Below are 22,254 nucleotides of genomic sequence, written 5' to 3' on the forward strand. Positions count from 1 at the left end.
AGTATGTGGCTTTTCAAGGTTTGATATCATTCTTCTTCATCAGTTTCAGCTGTTATGGCCATTTATTAAGTTACGGCCACGCACGTACGGGCACGCACTAGTTTATTTAGAATTTAATCATGAAGGGACACGTTGCTTGGCAACGGCAATGCCTGCCACGTTGTATAAGAATACAGTATATACAGTATGTGTGTATATATATATATATATATATTCACTGTTGGTGTATTATTGTGTAAAATGTGTTGTTGTTTTTTCTGTCGATGTCTCGTGTGTGAAATCGATTTAAATAATGATTACACGTGATGACGTGTTGTTTCGGTGGCGCGTTGTCCCGAGGTTTCGATATATTAAAGCGAAGATGATGCGATATTATCATGTCGGGTTTCCCAAGTTGGAGAGCATGAGGGAGGGGAGTATAGGCACCAAGGGGCGGGGCGGGGTCGGGTGCAGGAGCCACGAGGGGACAACAACACAACACAGAGTAGTAAAGTGTAAGCGCTGCATTGAGCGGCTCCATGTGGACGAGTGATCCGCGTTCTTCAACCTCGTTTGATTGATCGACCCCGGGAGATGTTTCTCAACTTTCGTAAACTTGCTCGCTCGTCCTGGCGCTGCTGGCTCGGGCGACGTTCCCTTTCCTGCTCGGCTCGGGAGGACGGGGTGAGCCACGCCAGCAAACGAGCCATGGAGAGACCTCGAGAGTTCTGGGGCGAAGCAGCCTCTGGGATCTCCTGGGAGAAGCCGTGGACCCGAGTCCTCGATGATTCCAAAACTCCTTTCACACAATGGTGAAGAAAACGCGTTTTCTTTGTGTTTATTTCGGCTTTTACATTCTCTAACCTTTTTGTTTGAAACATATTTTCCATAAACGAAGGATTAATTTGCCTGGAAATTATAATAAGCACCCAACGTGGTGGATAATTTGTTGAATTTTCTTGGAGTAAGTTCCCTATCGAACGACTCTTGCCGAAGGTGAATAATCGTTAATTGGAAGTGATTTTTAAATCGAACGGTGAAATGCTCATTACGTGAAGTCACCAAATGTTCCAATTTTAAAGTCGATTTGTCCACAGGAGTGGTTATTTATTTATTTACCCCCTTCAAGCTCCTCCCAACCCCCCCCCCTCCACCACCCAAACGCAGTATCCCACATACACAGGGTGCGATTTGTAAATTTTTCAGTGTGGGGGATAAAATTGAGACATCATGTCGGGCTTTTCTTTTTTTTGTTGTTATTTCTGACTTTTACAACTCACAACCTATACACATAACAATAGCAACATAAAGCTGAAAAGTCACATTACAATTAAAAACTAGAGGGGGGAGCACTTGGTGGAGTGCAAAACCTCCGCCGCCAATACTGCTGGGTCACTTAAGTGAACCTGATATCCTATTCATTGTAGGTCAAAACGGATCAGACTCTACTGAACCACCATTGAATGAACTAAACTAGATCAACGCGCATGTAGAAATGCCAAAAAAAAAAAAAAAATCAAAATTTTTTTTGAAAAAAAAAGGTGCAAAATTTGTTTTTTTCTCTAAATTTTTTTGGGGGGGTTGGAAATCACTTAAAACATGTAGAAATGCAAAAAAAAAATCAATCAAATATTTTTCCAATAAAATCGAAATTTTTTTGAAAAAAAGTTGCAAAATTTTCTATTTTTTTTTTTTTTGGACCAAGTCCAAAATCGAATGGCATGATCCTTGGACCATACCTAACCCCCTCACCAAGTTTCGTCGAAATCCGTCCAGGAGTTTTTCTGTAATACTGTTCACAAACAAACAAACAGACAGGGGTGAAAACAGTAACCTCGGTCCATCTTTGATGGCGGAGGTTAACTAGTATAGAGGGGGAGCACTCGGGAGAGTGCAAAACCTCCGCCGCCAATACTGCTGGGTCACTCAAGTGAACCTTATATCTTATTCATTAAATATGATGTCAACAGTGCTGACAGAGTTATAGTTCTTTTCTCCAACATTTTTTTTGGGGGGGGGGGGGTTGGAAATCACTTAAAACATGTAAAAATGCAAAAAAAATAATCGAAATTTTGTTGAAAAAAAAGTTGCAAAAATTTTTTTTCTCAAACAATTTTTTTTCTGGGGGGGGGACCAAGTCCAAAATTTAATGGCATGATCCTTGGACCATACCTACCCCCCCCCCCACCAAGTTTCGTCGAAATCCGTCGGAGTTTTTTTTACGTAATACTGTTCACAAACAAACAAACAAACAGAAAGGGGTGAAAACAGTAACCTCCATCCATCTTCGAAGATGGCCGAGGTTAACTAGAAGACCACTCGGTAGAGCGCATACCTCCACCACGTAATGCCTGATCCACGAGAATATATCAGGTCCAATACATTTTTCAGATATTATGCTCTATATCGGTTTTGTCCCGATCTCTCAATGGTGAAAAATCACTTAAAAAAACACTCCGGAAGTCGGATCCGGATGCAGATCTTCACCAAAATCTAATCATTTCGTCCTTGTCACACACCCAACCTATCCACCATGTTTCCTCTGAATCCGTCCACAATTTTTTGAGATATCCTGCACAAACAAACAGACAGACAGAAAAACAAACAAGAAGACGTCATGCAGAACACGACACTTGCAAAATCCATAAAACAAATTTGACCTAAAAATAATTGGTGGTTGAATTCAATGACCAAATGTACAACTCCTCTTCAAATTTCAAGTCAATCGGATCAAAATTGACAATTTGAGAAATTCGGCCTATGTTGACCTTTTGGCCGATGTTGACCTCAAACATAACTGGTGGTTGAATTCAGTGACCTGAAACATAAATCCTCTTCAAATTTCAAGTCAATCGGATGAAAATTGAGGATTTTAGAAATACCACCCTAGTTGTTGACCTTTTGACCTCAAATAATAGGCTTCGTCCTTATGACCAACTCTCTCATGTGGTGAAGTTTTGTGAAGATCGGTTTAAAATTGTGACCTGTAAGCGAGACAGACAGACAGACAAAATAGACTAACCAATATACTTGAAAAATCTTCGATTTTGCAAGTAACAAACAGACAGAAAGGTGTGAAAACATAACCTCCTTCAGCTTGGGTGGCAGAGGTAAATCGCCCTGTGGGGGGCTGATGGTTATTTCCTCAACAGGTGGGGTGAAAATGAGGGAATAAGGGGAAGGGGTCGTGGCCCCCTTCCTGAATTGGTCCGATCATGGGTAGCACAGCTTAAGTTAACTGCATGGTCCTTGTGTTTCATGAAGAGTTAGGTCTGCATCTGGCCACCAGTTTCTAAAAATATTTTAAAATAAAATACCTCAATATGAGGTGAAACCCTCCTTTTCAGTCTTCGGAGCACAACTTAAGGTTAGGGCATGGTCACGATGCTGCATGGCCAGTTTTGGCTGGATCCGGTTGTCGGTTTCTGAGAAGGTTTTTGAATGAAATACCAATATTTGGTGCAATCCCCCCTTCAACTTCCATTAAATGGGTGGATCTGGATGGGGAGCACAACCTCATAAGACCTGACTGTCCTGATGCATTGTACCAAATTTGGTCTGTATCACTCATGTAGTTAGTTGTGGGGAAGAAATTTTTTCGTGAAAATGAGGGATTCAGAAAGAGGCCTGTGGCCCACTTTCCGGGAGAATACAACAATAAGGAGCACAACTTAAAGTTAGGGCATGGCCCTGATGCTTCTTTGTGAGTTTGATCTGGATTTTTTTTGCCGGTTTTTGAGATGATTATTATTGAATAAAATACTAATATTTGTGGCAAAATCACCCTTTTATCCTCTTTATCATGGGCGCATCCAGATGGGGAGCACAACCCCATGAGACCTTGCTGTTCTGATTTATCATACCAAATTTGGTCCATAACAGTCGGGTAGTTTGTGAGGAGAAGATAATTTGGTCAAATGTTAACAGACGGATGTACGGACACCGGGACACTACAAGCTTACTTCAGAGAAATCACCTAAATATAAAACACAATGTGTATTTGTGTGTTTGTCTGTTCCCCTTCAAAAGGATGATTTAGGTAGGGCTTAAAAGGCCAATTTTTGAACACGACTGAGTGTTCACCACAGTCTATTTTTCAGGATAAAAGAAACTCGAAAAACAGTTTTTATAAAAGATAAATGGTCTCTTCTATTGGAAATGTAGACGGTGACTTGCAACAGGCATCAACGGCGGTGTACAGAAACTTAAAAAACAACCAAAAAAATACAGGGTGCAGGGAGGTGAAATTCACTGCACATGATGTGCAACACATGCAGAGTAAAACGAGTGTTCATTTATGTGTGTAGAATGTCTAATAAATAAAGAAGATGAAAGCACACCTGGTGCTAGAACGAGGCCTCAGACTTTAGGATGTTCACGAGGCTGTACCATCAAAATGAAAGTCCCAGAAGATAAAGAAAATATGGTCACATTTGAACATGTCGTGTTTTAAAATCACGCTTCTTGCTATGAAACATCACATCTTCCAGTCTCCTTGAATATTTCAATAAAATAATTCCAACCCATCATTTTTCACGGGCTTTTATACTCGTAACCTAAATATATTGCTAATACCTTTCTCATACGATGCCTGGTGTTGGCTTAATGGTAAGGGTGGTGAGCTTGGGATCATAGGATCCTCAGTTCAAATCCTCCTTGTCTGTTGAATCGATACCAGGTGGGGTTGATCTTAGAACTATTTAAGCTCTTCATGTACACATTAAAAACTCATGACCCTTAAATCAAAGTTTGACAGGATAATAACAGTGATATATATATATATATATATATATATATATATATATATATATATATATATATATATATATATATATATATATATATATATATCCACGGATTCGCTGACTGATAATAAAGATTGGTACCTTCCAGGTGATGTAGAAAGCTGAAATTTTTCGTGCTGATGGACATCGAAGCCATTACGCCGGGGGGGGGGAAGAAAAATCGCAGAATCATTGAACAACATCCATAAATGAAAAAAATATGCGGGTGAGTGACCCAAAACAATGGGGAAGCACAGTAATTTTGTGTGCTGATGGACATCGAAGCCGATGCACCAGGAAAAATCACAGAACTGTCAGAAAGCATCCGTAAATGAAAATATAAATAAATGAAAAAAACAAATAAGTGAAAAATGAAATGCAGGTGAGTGACTCGAGGTAATGGGGAAGCACAGTTCCAATGCTTACACAATGTGTAAGCACATCCTACTAGTATATAGCCATGGCTCACAAAGTGGGTATGCTGTGGTATGTTTGTGGGAAATTTCACATAAAACTATTATGAGGTACTTGGACAAACCATCAATGGTCAGAAATGAAAGTGGACATTTTGGGGGCCTGTAGAAACCGGCAATATCCTACTCTCCATTTCCCTGTTTTATTAAAGATTGATTAAAGCAACAGAATATGAGTATTGTAACCTCAGAAATGTTACAGTTTGATTGGTAAAATGTTTATTTTACTGTATGTTTCTTATGTTGCAGTTATTTTGAGTGTGGTGATTCAGAATGTGAACTTTGGTGTCTCTTGTGTTTTGATGATGTTCTGTCTCCCTATTTGGGTTTTCTGGCATCTATCCTATCTGATGAAATAATGGATTCGTACATAACGCTTCGTGTCCACTGCATCGAGAAGAATAAGGAGTCCAGTGTTGATAATGTTTCTTATGATTTTTATTCTAAATCTCCCTTAATTTCTTGGAAATATGACAGAGTCTAATGGCAGAAAAATATAGATCAAAATTGTGATCAAAAAATAAAACTCGGACCGCAAGTAATCCCGTCTTGATTTTCGTGTCAGTCCCGTTATGTATGAATCATCATCTCTCGTCGGACGCAAATAACGCGAGCATTAGAAAATCTTGCCGTCTTACAAACTTCCACGATTGATGGATATAATAGGCACTTGCAAGCGTGTTAGCACATTTCCATTCGCCGTCGAGCGCAGCATTTCTCTTCGTGTCCGTGTTTTTGCGAGAGCCGTAACGTACAAATCCAGTGTGAGGATGCCGAGCCGAACGAGGTGACTCGCATTTGTCTGATAATTCTTCATTTTAACCAATGCTAGAATTTTTTTGGTGCTTCGTGAGGATCCGAGAGGTAAGAATTATGTTTTTCTTTTCATGTTTAAAGTGATTATTTTCAAACGTTCGAAAGAAATGGATTCGATTTCAACGTTATTTTTCGATTACAAGTGTGGCTTTATTTGCTACTGAACTCGTCTGTGTTTTCTTCGTAATTTATAACATCGGACTCTCTCAAAATGTGTTGTTTTTTTCTTTTTCCTGTCACATATTGAGCCTGTTTAAAAAGGCAGAGTAAAATTATCTGTTTCTTATCCCAAAATATAATATTTACATTGTTTTTTTCATCTGATTCCGTACATAACGCTGACGCCAAGCTCGGAATTAGAACATGTATTTACAGTGTTGTACATATTCAGTGGTAACTTTAAAACCAGACGTGCTGCAGGTCTAAAAAAAATAGATTTAGCTATTTGAATACATGCAGATTAACATAATGGGTTGCATTTCATGTTTCCCTAAACTTTTTTTTTTGCCCTTTGTGTTACAGTATGTGTACCCACTTTGTGAGCCTTGCACTTATATATTTTTTTAAAGAAGATGAAGGTGCTTCCAACCAAAGGTAAAACTGGATATACTCCTCTAATTTGAGCAATAAGCAAGAACAGACCTTGTCTCGGTCAACGTTTCACCAGCTTCACAGCCGGCTGCCTCAGTCCAATAGCGTAAGCTTCTATTGGGATGAGGAAGCCGGCTGTGAAGGTGGTGAAACGTGTCTGAGACCGGGTCTGCTCTTGCTTATTGCTCAAATTAGCACAATAGATCTAGTTTTGCTTTTGATTGGAAGTGCCGCCTTCTTCTTTAAAAATAAAAATAAAAATTTTGTTGTCTGATGGAAATTCAGCAACCTAATGATGCTGACTGAGTCGATTTTCATCAGTTAATTTGCTGTTCCTCGTCGCGTACAGTTTTGAGACATGATAATATCGGATAAGTGGAATCCCATCCGATCCGCTTTATACATCTGAACAGCACGATCCGGATCCAGTGAAACCAAACTATTACATTTTTTTTAAATCCTGTTTATCATAATATCCTGCTGATCTTGTACTGTTTGGGTAGTTTGAACCGGAAGAACCTCAAAAACGATACGCCGTACATTTATCATTTTAAAATTTGAGACGTTAAAATTTCACAAATTCAATCACCATTAATAAAAAAATCTTTTAATGGGGTTGAACTTGAAGGGGAAAATATACCCCCCACCCCCCCCAACTCCCCAGCAAATTGTGCCCTGCCCATACATGTCTTCTCCCTTTCTTCCACTTCCTCCTGTCTCTTCCCAAACATTCTGCCACATTCTCCCACCTTTCTTTCTCCCCTTTCATGCTTCTTTGTCTTCCTTTTCTCAATTCAATTTTTTTTTTCATTTATTTTTGGTCCGCACTCCCAATGTGTACCCAATAAATGGATGCCAATCACACCCCTGGATACTGTTTCTAAGGAGCATCTCAATAGGATTACAAGGGAAAAGTTATTTTTACGATCAAATTCAGTGAATATTGAGAGAATTGCCAGTTTCGATGTCGCTGCTTGTGTTTAGTACCACGTTAATGTGGTTTGCACTTCATTCAGTGGTGGAAATACAGAAAGTTTTAAATTCCTCCAAACCACCAAGGGTTGTCTCCCTTCTGGTGCATCCTGTTTTGCAACTTATTTTCAGTTGCCTTTCTACTCTTAAAGTAATTTGTAATTTGTTCAGGGTGCCGGTGATAACTCGCCTCGTGTGGGATCTTTATCGTCCACCAACTAATGCAAGGTGTTGCTGCCTATCCAGAAAAAATGACTTTTTGACATGACTCACCAAAACAAAAACAAAAACAATCTCATTGATGGATCCCTTTGATTGTTAATTATTTCATTTTTGCATTTGCACGTAAATTACCTGGGACATATTGTTACGGGCCTCGGAACGAGCATGCCGTGATGTATGAGAGGGTCGCTCGGACCTGCCGCTCGACCTCTGACCATAAAGCCGCCAGCTACGGATAACTCCGTGGCGCGACACTTTGCTAAGCAACAGCGGACACCGGTTAATGCAATTAAATCTAACAGGGTCCCATGCCCAGTGTCATGTTACCTTATTCTATGATTTGATTACTTTAACTGGAGCACTGTGCTCTCAACATCCCACCCATCTACTTATTAAATACAGTTGAGCGAAACCATGGTGGGGCAGAACTTCCCATCTATTTATTATGGACACACTATACTATGCTGAACCAATGACGGAAAAGACAATCGAGCAGGTTTGAAACATTTACCAATTATAAAGCACGTATTTACAAGGACATTATTCAACAGCACAAATTTGCAAGCATATATTCACAAAGCAATCAAAGACTCATGTGAATAGACTTACCCCGAGCACATAAAAAAATAACCCTCTTAAACACTTACGTATCTACAATACACAGCATAAGTGCATTGCATTCATCCAGGAAAAGCAGATAGGAAGGAAAAGAAGATACAGGCAGTGCAAGGCTTAGGTACGGCCTCTGTATTACCCTCCACAAACAGGCGGGCTTATGTGGATCTCAAAATGGAGGGAATGGAAGGGAAGGACGGAAGGTGGTATGTGTGTGTGTGTGTGTATGTGTGTGTGTGTGTGTGTGTGTGTGTGTGTGTGTGTGTGTGTGTGTGTGTGTGTGTGTCCTGTTTTGGGAGAAGTGTCGTGTATGTGTCGTTAGCTTTCTAGGAAACGGAGTGAGATGTGAAACAGTGCCTCACCCACGTGGGGATGGAGGTTAATCATGACAGCTCTTTTCTAACCATTGAGGCCCTTTATTCATCTAAAATAGATGAATTATGGGTTCTTAGAGAAAGCAGGTGGAAGATGCGTTTTCATGTAAGGACACCGGAGGCGACCATCCCAAACCACCCCCGTCCACAGGTTGCGGATAGTGGAATGACCCTTAGATATGAGGATTCACTGCATTAGCAGTCGGGGACAATCTGGTAGTGATTGTTGAGGGTGAAGTTGGTTAACGGGTTGAATGGTTATCCTAACAAATCCTTTGAATAACCAATGATGCAATCACCTGGCGAGTCAGAGGCACCACAATGTTGTAAAGTTGTAATGTGCATGCTTGGTGCTTTGCATGTGCGTTGCATGTTTAAGTTGTAACGTGCAGGCTGTGTGCTTTGCATGTGCGTTTCATGCTTAGTTGTAATGTCCATGCTTGGTGCTTTGCATGTTTAGTTGCAATGTGCATGCTTGGTGCTTTGCATGTTTAGTTGTAATGTCCATGCTTGGTGCTTTGCATGTTTAGTTGTAATGTCCATGCTTGGTGCTTTGCATGTTTAGTTGTAATGTGCAGGCTGTGTGCTTTGCATGTTTAGTTGTAATGTGCATGCTTGGTGCTTTGCATGTTTAGTTGTAATGTGCAGGCTGTGTGCTTTTCATGTTTAGTTATAATGTGCAGGCTGTGTGCTTTGCATGTTTAGTTGTAATGTGCATGCTTGGTGCTTTGCATGTTTAGTTGTAATGTGTAGGCTGTGTGCTTTGCATGTTTAGTTGTAAAGTGCAGGCTGTGTGCGTTGCATGTTTAGTTGTAAAGTGCAGGCTGTGTGCTTTGCATGTTTAGTTGTAATGTGCAGGCTGTGTGCTTTGCATGTTTAGTTGTAATGTGCAGGCTGTGTGCTTTGCATGTTTAGTTGTTATGTGCATGCTTGGTGCTTTGCATGTTTAGTTGTAATGTGCAGGCTGTGTGTTTTGCATGTTTAGTTGTAATGTGTAGGCTGTGTGCTTTGCATGTGTTGTAATGTGTAGGCTGTGTGCTTTGCATATTTAGTTGTAAGGTGCAGGCTGTGTCCTTTGCATGTTTAGTTGTAATGTGTAGGCTGTGTGCTTTGCATGTGTTGTTGTAATGTGTAGGCTGTGTGCTTTGCATATTTAGTTGTAAGGTGCAGGCTGTGTGCTTTGCATGTTTAGTTGTAATGTCCATGCTTGGTGCTTTGCATGTTTAGTTGTAATGTCCATGCTTGGTGCTTTGCATGTTTAGTTGTAATGTGCAGGCTGTGTGCTTTGCATGTTTAGTTGTAATGTGCATGCTTGGTGCTTTGCATGTTTAGTTGTAATGTGCAGGCTGTGTGCTTTTCATGTTTAGTTATAATGTGCAGGCTGTGTGCTTTGCATGTTTAGTTGTAATGTGCATGCTTGGTGCTTTGCATGTTTAGTTGTAATGTGTAGGCTGTGTGCTTTGCATGTTTAGTTGTAAAGTGCAGGCTGTGTGCGTTGCATGTTTAGTTGTAAAGTGCAGGCTGTGTGCTTTGCATGTTTAGTTGTAATGTGCAGGCTGTGTGCTTTGCATGTTTAGTTGTAATGTGCAGGCTGTGTGCTTTGCATGTTTAGTTGTTATGTGCATGCTTGGTGCTTTGCATGTTTAGTTGTAATGTGCAGGCTGTGTGTTTTGCATGTTTAGTTGTAATGTGTAGGCTGTGTGCTTTGCATGTGTTGTAATGTGTAGGCTGTGTGCTTTGCATGTTTAGTTGTAATGTGTAGGCTGTGTCCTTTGCATGTTTAGTTGTAATGTGTAGGCTGTGTGCTTTGCATGTGTTGTTGTAATGTGTAGGCTGTGTGCTTTGCATATTTAGTTGTAAGGTGCAGGCTGTGTGCTTTGCATGTTTAGTTGTAATGTGCAGGCTGTGTGTTTTGCATGTTTAGTTGTAATGTGCAGGCTGTGTGTTTTGCATGTTTAGTTGTAATGTGCAGGCTGTGTGCTTTGCATGTGTTGTAATGTGTAGGCTGTGTGCTTTGCATATTTAGTTGTAAGGTGCAGGCTGTGTGCTTTGCATGTTTAGTTGTAATGTGTAGGCTGTGTGCTTTGCATGTGTAGTTGTAATGTGTAGGCTGTGTGCTTTGCATGTGTTGTTGTAATGTGTAGGCTGTGTGCTTTGCATATTTAGTTGTAAGGTGCAGGCTGTGTGCTTTGCATGTTTAGTTGTAATGTGCAGGCTGTGTGCTTTGCATGTGTAGTTGTAATGTGCAGGCTATGTGCTTTGCATGTGCTTTGCATGTGCATTGCATGTTTAGTTGTAATGTGCAAGCTATGTGCTTTGCATGTGTCGTTGTAATGTGCTGGCTGTGTGCTTTGCATGTGTAGTTGTAATGTGCTGGCTGTGTGCTTTACATGTGCGTTGCATGTTTAGTTGTAAAGTGCAGGCTGTGTGCGTTGCATGTTTAGTTGTAAAGTGCAGGCTGTGTGCTTTGCATGTTTAGTTGTAATGTGCAGGCTGTGTGCTTTGCATGTTTAGTTGTAATGTGCAGGCTGTGTGCTTTGCATGTGTAGTGTAATGTGCAGGCTGTGTGCTTTGCATGTTTCGTTGTAATGTGCAGGCCGTGTGCTTTGCATGTGTAGTTGTAATGTGCAGGCTGTGTGCTTTGCATGTGTAGTTGTAATGTGCAGGCTGTGTGCTTTGCATGTTTCGTTGTAATGTGTAGGCTGTGTGCTTTGCATGTGTAGTTGTAATGTGTAGACTGTGTGTCTTGCATGTGTAGTTGTAATGTGTAGGCTGTGTGCTTTGCATGTGTCGTAATGTGTAGGCTGTGTGCTTTGCATGTGTAGTTGTAATGTGTAGGCTGTGTGCCTTGCATGTGTAGTTGTAATGTGCAGGCTGTGTGCTTTGCATGTATCGTTGTAATGTGCAGGCTGTGTGCTTTGCATGTTTAGTTGTAATGTGTAGGCTATGTGCTTTGCATGTTTAGTTGTAATGTGTAGGCTGTGTGCTTTGCATGTTTAGTTGTAATGTGTAGGCTGTGTGCTTTGCATGTGTTGTTGTAATGTGTAGGCTGTGTGCTTTGCATATATAGTTGTAAGGTGCAGGCCGTGTGCTTTGCATGTTTAGTTGTAATGTGCAGGCTGTGTGCTTTGCATGTGTAGTTGTAATGTGCAGGCTATGTGCTTTGCATGTGCTTTGCATGTGCATTGCATGTTTAGTTGTAATGTGCAAGCTATGTGCTTTGCATGTGTCGTTGTAATGTGCTGGCTGTGTGCTTTGCATGTGTAGTTGTAATGTGCTGGCTGTGTGCTTTACATGTGCGTTGCATGTTTAGTTGTAAAGTGCAGGCTGTGTGCGTTGCATGTTTAGTTGTAAAGTGCAGGCTGTGTGCTTTGCATGTTTAGTTGTAATGTGCAGGCTGTGTGCTTTGCATGTTTAGTTGTAATGTGCAGGCTGTGTGCTTTGCATGTGTAGTGTAATGTGCAGGCTGTGTGCTTTGCATGTTTCGTTGTAATGTGCAGGCTGTGTGCTTTGCATGTTTCGTTGTAATGTGCAGGCTGTGTGCTTTGCATGTGTAGTTGTAATGTGCAGGCTGTGTGCTTTGCATGTTTCGTTGTAATGTGTAGGCTGTGTGCTTTGCATGTGTAGTTGTAATGTGTAGACTGTGTGTCTTGCATGTGTAGTTGTAATGTGTAGGCTGTGTGCTTTGCATGTGTCGTAATGTGTAGGCTGTGTGCTTTGCATGTGTAGTTGTAATGTGCAGGCTGTGTGCTTTGCATGTATCGTTGTAATGTGCAGGCTGTGTGCTTTGCATGTATCGTTGTAATGTGCAGGCTGTGTGCTTTGCATGTTTAGTTGTAATGTGTAGGCTGTGTGCTTTGCATGTGTAGTTGTAATGTGCAGGCTGTGTGCTTTGCATGTTTAGTTGTAATGTGTAGGCTGTGTGCTTTGCATGTGTAGTTGTAAGGTGCAGGCTGTGTGCTTTGCATGTTTAGTTGTAATGTGCAGGCTGTGTGCTTTGCATGTGTAGTTGTAATGTGCAGGCTATGTGCTTTGCATGTGCTTTGCATGTGCATTGCATGTTTAGTTGTAATGTGCAAGCTATGTGCTTTGCATGTGTCGTTGTAATGTGCTGGCTGTGTGCTTTGCATGTGTAGTTGTAATGTGCTGGCTGTGTGCTTTACATGTGCGTTGCATGTTTAGTTGTAAAGTGCAGGCTGTGTGCTTTGCATGTTTAGTTGTAATGTGCAGGCTGTGTGCTTTGCATGTTTAGTTGTAATGTGCAGGCTGTGTGCTTTGCATGTGTAGTTGTAATGTGCTGGCTGTGTGCTTTACATGTGCGTTGCATGTTTAGTTGTAAAGTGCAGGCTGTGTGCGTTGCATGCTTAGTTGTAAAGTGCAGGCTGTGTGCTTTGCATGTTTAGTTGTAATGTGCAGGCTGTGTGCTTTGCATGTGTAGTTGTAATGTGCAGGCTATGTGCTTTGCATGTGCTTTGCATGTGCATTGCATGTTTAGTTGTAATGTGCAAGCTATGTGCTTTGCATGTGTCGTAATGTGCTGGCTGTGTGCTTTGCATGTGTAGTTGTAATGTGCTGGCTGTGTGCTTTACATGTGCGTTGCATGTTTAGTTGTAAAGTGCAGGCTGTGTGCTTTGCATGTTTAGTTGTAATGTGCAGGCTGTGTGCTTTGCATGTTTAGTTGTAATGTGCAGGCTGTGTGCTTTGCATGTGTAGTGTAATGTGCAGGCTGTGTGCTTTGCATGTTTCGTTGTAATGTGTAGGCTGTGTGCTTTGCATGTGTAGTTGTAATGTGTAGACTGTGTGTCTTGCATGTGTAGTTGTAATGTGTAGGCTGTGTGCTTTGCATGTGTCGTAATGTGTAGGCTGTGTGCTTTGCATGTGTAGTTGTAATGTGCAGGCTGTGTGCTTTGCATGTATCGTTGTAATGTGCAGGCTGTGTGCTTTGCATGTATCGTTGTAATGTGCAGGCTGTGTGCTTTGCATGTTTAGTTGTAATGTGTAGGCTGTGTGCTTTGCATGTGTAGTTGTAATGTGCAGGCTGTGTGCTTTGCATGTTTAGTTGTAATGTGTAGGCTGTGTGCTTTGCATGTGTTGTTGTAATGTGTAGGCTGTGTGTTTTGCATATTTAGTTGTAAGGTGCAGGCTGTGTGCTTTGCATGATTAGTTGTAATGTGCAGGCTGTGTGCTTTGCATGATTAGTTGTAATGTGCAGGCTGTGTGCTTTGCATGTGTAGTTGTAATGTGCAGGCTATGTGCTTTGCATGTGCTTTGCATGTGCATTGCATGTTTAGTTGTAATGTGCAAGCTATGTGCTTTGCATGTGTCATTGTAATGTGCTGGCTGTGTGCTTTGCATGTGTAGTTGTAATGTGCTGGCTGTGTGCTTTACATGTGCGTTGCATGTTTAGTTGTAAAGTGCAGGCTGTGTGCTTTGCATGTTTAGTTGTAATGTGCAGGCTGTGTGCTTTGCATGTTTAGTTGTAATGTGCAGGCTGTGTGCTTTGCATGTGTAGTTGTAATGTGCTGGCTGTGTGCTTTACATGTGCGTTGCATGTTTAGTTGTAAAGTGCAGGCTGTGTGCGTTGCATGCTTAGTTGTAAAGTGCAGGCTGTGTGCTTTGCATGTTTAGTTGTAATGTGCAGGCTGTGTGCTTTGCATGTGTAGTTGTAATGTGCAGGCTATGTGCTTTGCATGTGCTTTGCATGTGCATTGCATGTTTAGTTGTAATGTGCAAGCTATGTGCTTTGCATGTGTCGTAATGTGCTGGCTGTGTGCTTTGCATGTGTAGTTGTAATGTGCTGGCTGTGTGCTTTACATGTGCGTTGCATGTTTAGTTGTAAAGTGCAGGCTGTGTGCTTTGCATGTTTAGTTGTAATGTGCAGGCTGTGTGCTTTGCATGTTTAGTTGTAATGTGCAGGCTGTGTGCTTTGCATGTGTAGTGTAATGTGCAGGCTGTGTGCTTTGCATGTTTCGTTGTAATGTGCAGGCTGTGTGCTTTGCATGTTTCGTTGTAATGTGCAGGCTGTGTGTCTTGCATGTGTAGTTGTAATGTGTAGGCTGTGTGCTTTGCATGTGTCGTAATGTGTAGGCTGTGTGCTTTGCATGTGTAGTTGTAATGTGTAGACTGTGTGTCTTGCATGTGTAGTTGTAATGTGTAGGCTGTGTGCTTTGCATGTGTCGTAATGTGTAGGCTGTGTGCTTTGCATGTGTAGTTGTAATGTGTAGGCTGTGTGCCTTGCATGTGTAGTTGTAATGTGCAGGCTGTGTGCTTTGCATGTATCGTTGTAATGTGCAGGCTGTGTGCTTTGCATGTTTAGTTGTAATGTGTAGGCTGTGTGCTTTGCATGTGTAGTTGTAATGTGCAGGCTGTGTGCTTTGCATGTTTAGTTGTAATGTGTAGGCTGTGTGCTTTGCATGTGTTGTTGTAATGTGTAGGCTGTGTGCTTTGCATATTTAGTTGTAAGGTGCAGGCTGTGTGCTTTGCATGTTTAGTTGTAATGTGCAGGCTGTGTGCTTTGCATGTGTAGTTGTAATGTGCAGGCTATGTGCTTTGCATGTGCTTTGCATGTGCATTGCATGTTTAGTTGTAATGTGCAAGCTATGTGCTTTGCATGTGTCGTTGTAATGTGCTGGCTGTGTGCTTTGCATGTGTAGTTGTAATGTGCTGGCTGTGTGCTTTACATGTGCGTTGCATGTTTAGTTGTAAAGTGCAGGCTGTGTGCGTTGCATGTTTAGTTGTAAAGTGCAGGCTGTGTGCTTTGCATGTTTAGTTGTAATGTGCAGGCTGTGTGCTTTGCATGTTTAGTTGTAATGTGCAGGCTGTGTGCTTTGCATGTGTAGTGTAATGTGCAGGCTGTGTGCTTTGCATGTTTCGTTGTAATGTGCAGGCTGTGTGCTTTGCATGTGTAGTTGTAATGTGCAGGCTGTGTGCTTTGCATGTTTCGTTGTAATGTGTAGGCTGTGTGCTTTGCATGTGTAGTGTAATGTGCAGGCTGTGTGCTTTGCATGTTTCCTTGTAATGTGCAGGCTGTGTGCTTTGCATGTGTAGTTGTAATGTGCAGTCTGTGTGCTTTGCATGTTTCGTTGTAATGTGTAGGCTGTGTGCTTTGCATGTGTAGTTGTAATGTGTAGACTGTGTGTCTTGCATGTGTAGTTGTAATGTGTAGGCTGTGTGCTTTGCATGTGTCGTAATGTGTAGGCTGTGTGCTTTGCATGTGTAGTTGTAATGTGTAGGCTGTGTGCCTTGCATGTGTAGTTGTAATGTGCAGGCTGTGTGCTTTGCATGTATCGTTGTAATGTGCAGGCTGTGTGCTTTGCATGTTTAGTTGTAATGTGTAGGCTGTGTGCTTTGCATGTGTAGTTGTAATGTGCAGGCTGTGTGCTTTGCATGTTTAGTTGTAATGTGTAGGCTGTGTGCTTTGCATGTGTTGTTGTAATGTGTAGGCTGTGTGCTTTGCATATTTAGTTGTAAGGTGCAGGCTGTGTGCTTTGCATGTTTAGTTGTAATGTGCAGGCTGTGTGCTTTGCATGTGTAGTTGTAATGTGCAGGCTATGTGCTTTGCATGTGCTTTGCATGTGCATTGCATGTTTAGTTGTAATGTGCAAGCTATGTGCTTTGCATGTGTCGTTGTAATGTGCTGGCTGTGTGCTTTGCATGTGTAGTTGTAATGTGCTGGCTGTGTGCTTTACATGTGCGTTGCATGTTTAGTTGTAAAGTGCAGGCTGTGTGCGTTGCATGTTTAGTTGTAAAGTGCAGGCTGTGTGCTTTGCATGTTTAGTTGTAATGTGCAGGCTGTGTGCTTTGCATGTTTAGTTGTAATGTGCAGGCTGTGTGCTTTGCATGTGTAGTGTAATGTGCAGGCTGTGTGCTTTGCATGTTTCGTTGTAATGTGCAGGCTGTGTGCTTTGCATGTGTAGTTGTAATGTGCAGGCTGTGTGCTTTGCATGTGTAGTTGTAATGTGTAGACTGTGTGTCTTGCATGTGTAGTTGTAATGTGTAGGCTGTGTGCTTTGCATGTGTCGTAATGTGTAGGCTGTGTGCTTTGCATGTGTAGTTGTAATGTGTAGGCTGTGTGCCTTGCATGTTTCGTTGTAATGTGTAGGCTGTGTGCTTTGCATGTGTAGTGTAATGTGCAGGCTGTGTGCTTTGCATGTTTCGTTGTAATGTGCAGGCTGTGTGCTTTGCATGTTTCGTTGTAATGTGCAGGCTGTGTGCTTTGCATGTGTAGTTGTAATGTGCAGTCTGTGTGCTTTGCATGTTTCGTTGTAATGTGTAGGCTGTGTGCTTTGCATGTGTAGTTGTAATGTGTAGACTGTGTGTCTTGCATGTGTAGTTGTAATGTGTGGCTGTGTGCTTTGCATGTGTCGTAATGTGTAGGCTGTGTGCTTTGCATGTGTAGTTGTAATGTGTAGGCTGTGTGCCTTGCATGTGTAGTTGTAATGTGCAGGCTGTGTGCTTTGCATGTATCGTTGTAATGTGCAGGCTGTGTGCTTTGCATGTTTAGTTGTAATGTGTAGGCTGTGTGCTTTGCATGTGTAGTTGTAATGTGCAGGTTGTGTGCTTTGCATGTTTAGTTGTAATGTGCAGGCTGTGTGCTTTGCATGTTTAGTTGTAATGTGCAGGCTGTGTGCTTTGCATGTGTAGTTGTAAGGTGCAGGCTGTGTGCTTTGCATGTGTAGTTGTAATCTGCTGGCTGTGTGCTTTGCATGTGTAGTTGTAATGTGCAGGCTATGTGCTTTGCATGTGCGTTGCATGTTTAGTTGTAATGTGCTGGCTGTGTGCTTTGCATGTGCGTTGCATGTTTAGTTGTAATGTGCAGGCTATGTGCTTTGCATGTGCTTTGCATGTGCATTGCATGTTTAGTTGTAATGTGCTTTGCATGTGCTTTGCATGTGCTTTGCATGTGCATTGCATGTTTAGTTGTAATGTGCTGGCTGTGTGCTTTACATGTGCGTTGCATGTTTAGTTGTAAAGTGCAGGCTGTGTGCGTTGCATGTTTAGTTGTAAAGTGCAGGCTGTGTGCTTTGCATGTTTAGTTGTAATGTGCAGGCTGTGTGCTTTGCATGTTTAGTTGTAATGTGCAGGCTGTGTGCTTTGCATGTGTAGTGTAATGTGCAGGCTGTGTGCTTTGCATGTTTCGTTGTAATGTGCAGGCTGTGTGCTTTGCATGTGTAGTTGTAATGTGCAGGCTGTGTGCTTTGCATGTTTCGTTGTAATGTGTAGGCTGTGTGCTTTGCATGTGTAGTTGTAATGTGTAGACTGTGTGTCTTGCATGTGTAGTTGTAATGTGTAGGCTGTGTGCTTTGCATGTGTCGTAATGTGTAGGCTGTGTGCTTTGCATGTGTAGTTGTAATGTGTAGGCTGTGTGCCTTGCATGTGTAGTTGTAATGTGCAGGCTGTGTGCTTTGCATGTATCGTAATGTGCAGGCTGTGTGCTTTGCATGTTTAGTTGTAATGTGTAGGCTGTGTGCTTTGCATGTGTAGTTGTAATGTGCAGGTTGTGTGCTTTGCATGTTTAGTTGTAATGTGCAGGCTGTGTGCTTTGCATGTTTAGTTGTAATGTGCAGGCTGTGTGCTTTGCATGTGTAGTTGTAAGGTGCAGGCTGTGTGCTTTGCATGTGTAGTTGTAATGTGCTGGCTGTGTGCTTTGCATGTGTAGTTGTAATGTGCAGGCTATGTGCTTTGCATGTGCGTTGCATGTTTAGTTGTAATGTGCTGGCTGTGTGCTTTGCATGTGTAGTTGTAATTTGTAGGCTGTGTGCTTTGCATGTGTAGTTGCATGTGTAGTTGTAATGTGTAGGCTGTGTGCTTTGCATGTGTAGTTGTAATATGCAGGCTGTGTGCTTTGCATGTTTAGTTGTAAGGTGCAGGCTGTGTGCTTTGTATGTTTAGTTCTAATGTGCAGGCTGTGTGCTTTGCAGTGTAGTTGTAATGTGCAAGCTATGTGCGTTGCATGTTTAGTTGTAATGTGCTGGCTGTGTGCTTTGCATGTGTAGTTGTAATGTGTAGGCTGTGTGCTTTGCATGTGTAGTTGCATGTGTAGTTGTAATGTGCAGGCTGTGTGCTTTGCATGTGTAGTTGTAATATGCAGGCTGTGCTTTGCATGTGTAGTTGTAATGTGCAGGCTATGTGCTTTGCATGTGCTTTGCATGTTTAGTTGTAATGTGCAGGCTGTGTGCTTTGCATGTGTAGTTGTAATGTGCAGGCTGTGTGCTTTGCATGTTTAGTTGTAATGTGCAGGCTGTGTGCTTTGCATGTGTAGTTGTAATGTGCAGGCTATGTGCTTTGCATGTGCTTTGCATGTTTAGTTGTAATGTGCAGGCTGTGTGCTTTGCATGTGCGTTGCATGTGTAGTTGTAATATGCAGGCTGTGTGCTTTGCATGTGTAGTTTAATGTGCAGGCTATGTGCTTTGCATGTGCTTTGCATGTGTAGTTGTAATGTGCAGTCTGTGTGCTTTGCATGTGCTTTGCATGTTTAGTTGTAATGTGCAGGCTGTGTGCTTTGCATGTGTGTTGCATGTGTAGTTGTAATGTGCAGGCTGTGTGCTTTGCATGTGCGTTGGATGTTCAGTTGTAATGTGCAGGCTGTGTGCTTTGCATGTGTGTTGTATTTTTAAGTTGTGCTGTGGGAAGGATGCTGTGTGGGAGGAGAAAGGAAAGTTGGGATGAGGGGGGGGGTGGTGGTTGAGAAGGCTTTTCGGGAAGCACGGAGAATGGAGGTTCAAGAGCAAAAGGATGGGGAATTTGGATGGAGGGATGGAGGGATGGTTTTATGGTTGGCTTCGTGAATTGATGGATGGAAAGATGGAAAGCACACAGAGGGGAAAAGCCCACGCAACACATTTCCCCTATCCCCTGTTATGAAGGGATGGGACCTGACGAAGCACACATACTAATGAAATATCTAACAGCTCGGTTTCTTACATGGTGGTTGCCACTCCCCGGGGGTCCTTTTCCATAACCACATCAATATGAATAACACCAAGCATTATGTCAACAGCCTTTTACATCCAAGATACAACATACGTGCTCATTTCTTCCAAAAAATCCGGTGTTCGAATTTGTAAAATTTTGAAGTATTCTTCATCATAATTTTTAAAGGGGTGTTGTTTGTACACCTGTGACTACTACTTTGTGTACATTGTAAATGCTTTGATTTCTCTTCTTTTCATTGTTGAACACTATCTCTGGTAACGTGTATCTGTCCAATTCGTAACCTCGTGTTCCTTTAATTGCCTTTACCCAGTGATAAACTCAGCTATTATATTGAGCTCACTAATAAGGTCACTCAATGTTCACCTGAGGATCCATAATGTACGACTTGCATTTATTTTGTTTCGTGCTCTTTGTTTCTGTGCGCGTATCATGTCAAGAGCTATCGACTTGCTTCAAGGCGTCCACGCAAGTTCCGACTGAATGTGCGGGAGGTTTTAGGGCTGGGAGAGAGGAGGAGGAGAGGGGAGTCGTTTGCTATGACCAACCAATGAGAAACACATGTTCGAGGATGATGCTGTCCCCCATCTGGCCCATAAAATGACCGTGTCCATGTTCTCCTTTAACACTGTAATACTATGTGTACTATTGGGGATTAGTGAGAAGAAGGATCTGGTCTGTGAGCCTGCACAAAGGCAAAGCAGCACATAAATATGTATATATATATATATATATATATATATATATATATATATATATTTTTTTTTTTTTTTGAAGAGGGACACATTATTTTTATGAAGAGTAGTAGACATGTGTGGAAAACAGTTTGTCATTGTCATTAAATAACTGAATGCAGGAAAGCGAAACGATAACTAGAGGCACGTAAAGGCATAATGGGTGCAATGCGGTACGGTATGTGCCTGTACAGGTTTTCTTTCCCTCATGTTCAAAACACTAGGCGTGTCTACCCGTCACTTCCCCGATGGCGTTAATCAAAGGACTGAGTCTCACTGAGGATGAAAAATTAATTGAACCATGCGGAAAATATTTTTTTGAATACGTTGTTGTTGTGGTTGCTGTGGTTCTTCTGTGTACTTTTATAGATGTACCCTCGACAGTGGAGAGGGTATTGCGTTTGGGTCCGTTTGTTTGTCTGCACAGAACATGAGTGTTTTTCTCTTCCATTGCTTGTCGGATTGAGACCGAATTTTCAACATAGGAGCAAATGAATACTCATGTAGAATGTTTTAATGATAATTATGATGTCATAGGTCCTGTGGTATGGCAGCCATGTTGAAAAATGGAAAACTCTAGACCTCTGTATCTCCGAAACCACATCAAGGAAAAATTTGAAGTGTGGCACATGGCAATTACTCCTCATGGGGAATATGAATTTTTATCCCGCCCCCCGGAGGGAGGGAGCGAGATATTGTAATCGTCCGGTTTGTTTGTCTGTTTGTTTGTTTGTTTGTTTGTTTGTCTGTCTGTTAGCAACTTTACAGCAAAATGGCTTTAGCAAACACTATCAAATTTAATCCACAGGTGGGCAATGAACCTTGGACGACCCCATTAACTTTTGGGTCCAATTGGATATTGGATCAAAGGTCAAGGTCACGAAAAGATCAAAATCGTTTTTCGCTCATAACTTCGTCAAAAATGATCTGATTTACTTCAAACTAACCTTATAGTGAACCTTATTCTATTTGTCACTTATGATCCTACCCATTCCTATAGTGAAAAATGCACATTTGTGAAGATCGGTGGGATCCGAAGTTTTGGGGGTCATGGCCATCGGTCAAAATGACAAATTTCCCATTAAGACTAAAACATGGTTACGAAAATACAACTTTACGGGAAAACGGCTGGCTCAAACACTGTCAAATTGTATCCACAGGTGGGTGATGAACCTCGGACGACCCTATTAACTTTTGGGTCCAATTAGGTCAAAGGTCAAGGTCAGGTCACGAAAAGGTCAAAATCGTTTTTCACTCATAACTTCGTCAAAAATGATCCGATTTACTTCAAACTAAGCTTATAGTGAACCTTATTCTTGACTTCAAATTAAGACTAAATATTCCTTATTCTATTCCTTATAATCAACATTCAGGTTAAGGATGTATAAAATATAAATTTGATCCCCAAAATAACTTTATGCCTTAAATGGGCGGGATTTGTTGTGCCTGGCACCACTTGTTTTTTGTTTGTTTCGGTGCTTTCATTGTGACGTCATAAAAACACAAGTGGAACGCGACACCCGATCAGTGTGAAATTTTTTGAGGGTCATCTCAGGAGAAATTAGTCCACAGAAAAAAAAAAAAACTTGATGATGTCATCGGTCATGTGGTTCAGCAGCCATATTGTTAAAAAAAAAACGAAGCTTCAAAACCTCTCTGAAGTGGCCAAACAGATCAAGGAGAAACTTTACAGATATGACCACTTGCCTATCCATGCATAACAAAATGTTCACACCGATGACATCATAGGTCAAATGGTCT

The 22,254-nt window shown here is 41.7% G+C and overlaps 1 protein-coding gene across 2 annotated transcripts in view; it reads left to right on the forward strand.

Moving 5' to 3' along the window:
- Positions 1–457: 457 nt before the first annotated feature.
- ACSS3 (acyl-CoA synthetase short chain family member 3) overlaps positions 458–22,254 on the forward strand; it is a 145,602-nt gene continuing 123,805 nt past the window's right edge. For both annotated transcript variants that reach the window (XM_085871094.1, XM_085871095.1), the window contains exon 1: positions 458–791. In XM_085871094.1, the coding sequence (XP_085727220.1) occupies positions 574–791 (218 nt within the window). In that variant the 5' untranslated portion in view covers positions 458–573. The remainder of the gene's footprint in view (positions 792–22,254) is intronic.

Source organism: Eptatretus burgeri, chromosome 2 (genome assembly GCF_056783735.1).
Source record: "Eptatretus burgeri isolate ZD-2024b chromosome 2, Ebu_testis_v1, whole genome shotgun sequence".
NCBI classification, from domain to species: Eukaryota; Metazoa; Chordata; class Myxini; order Myxiniformes; family Myxinidae; genus Eptatretus; species Eptatretus burgeri.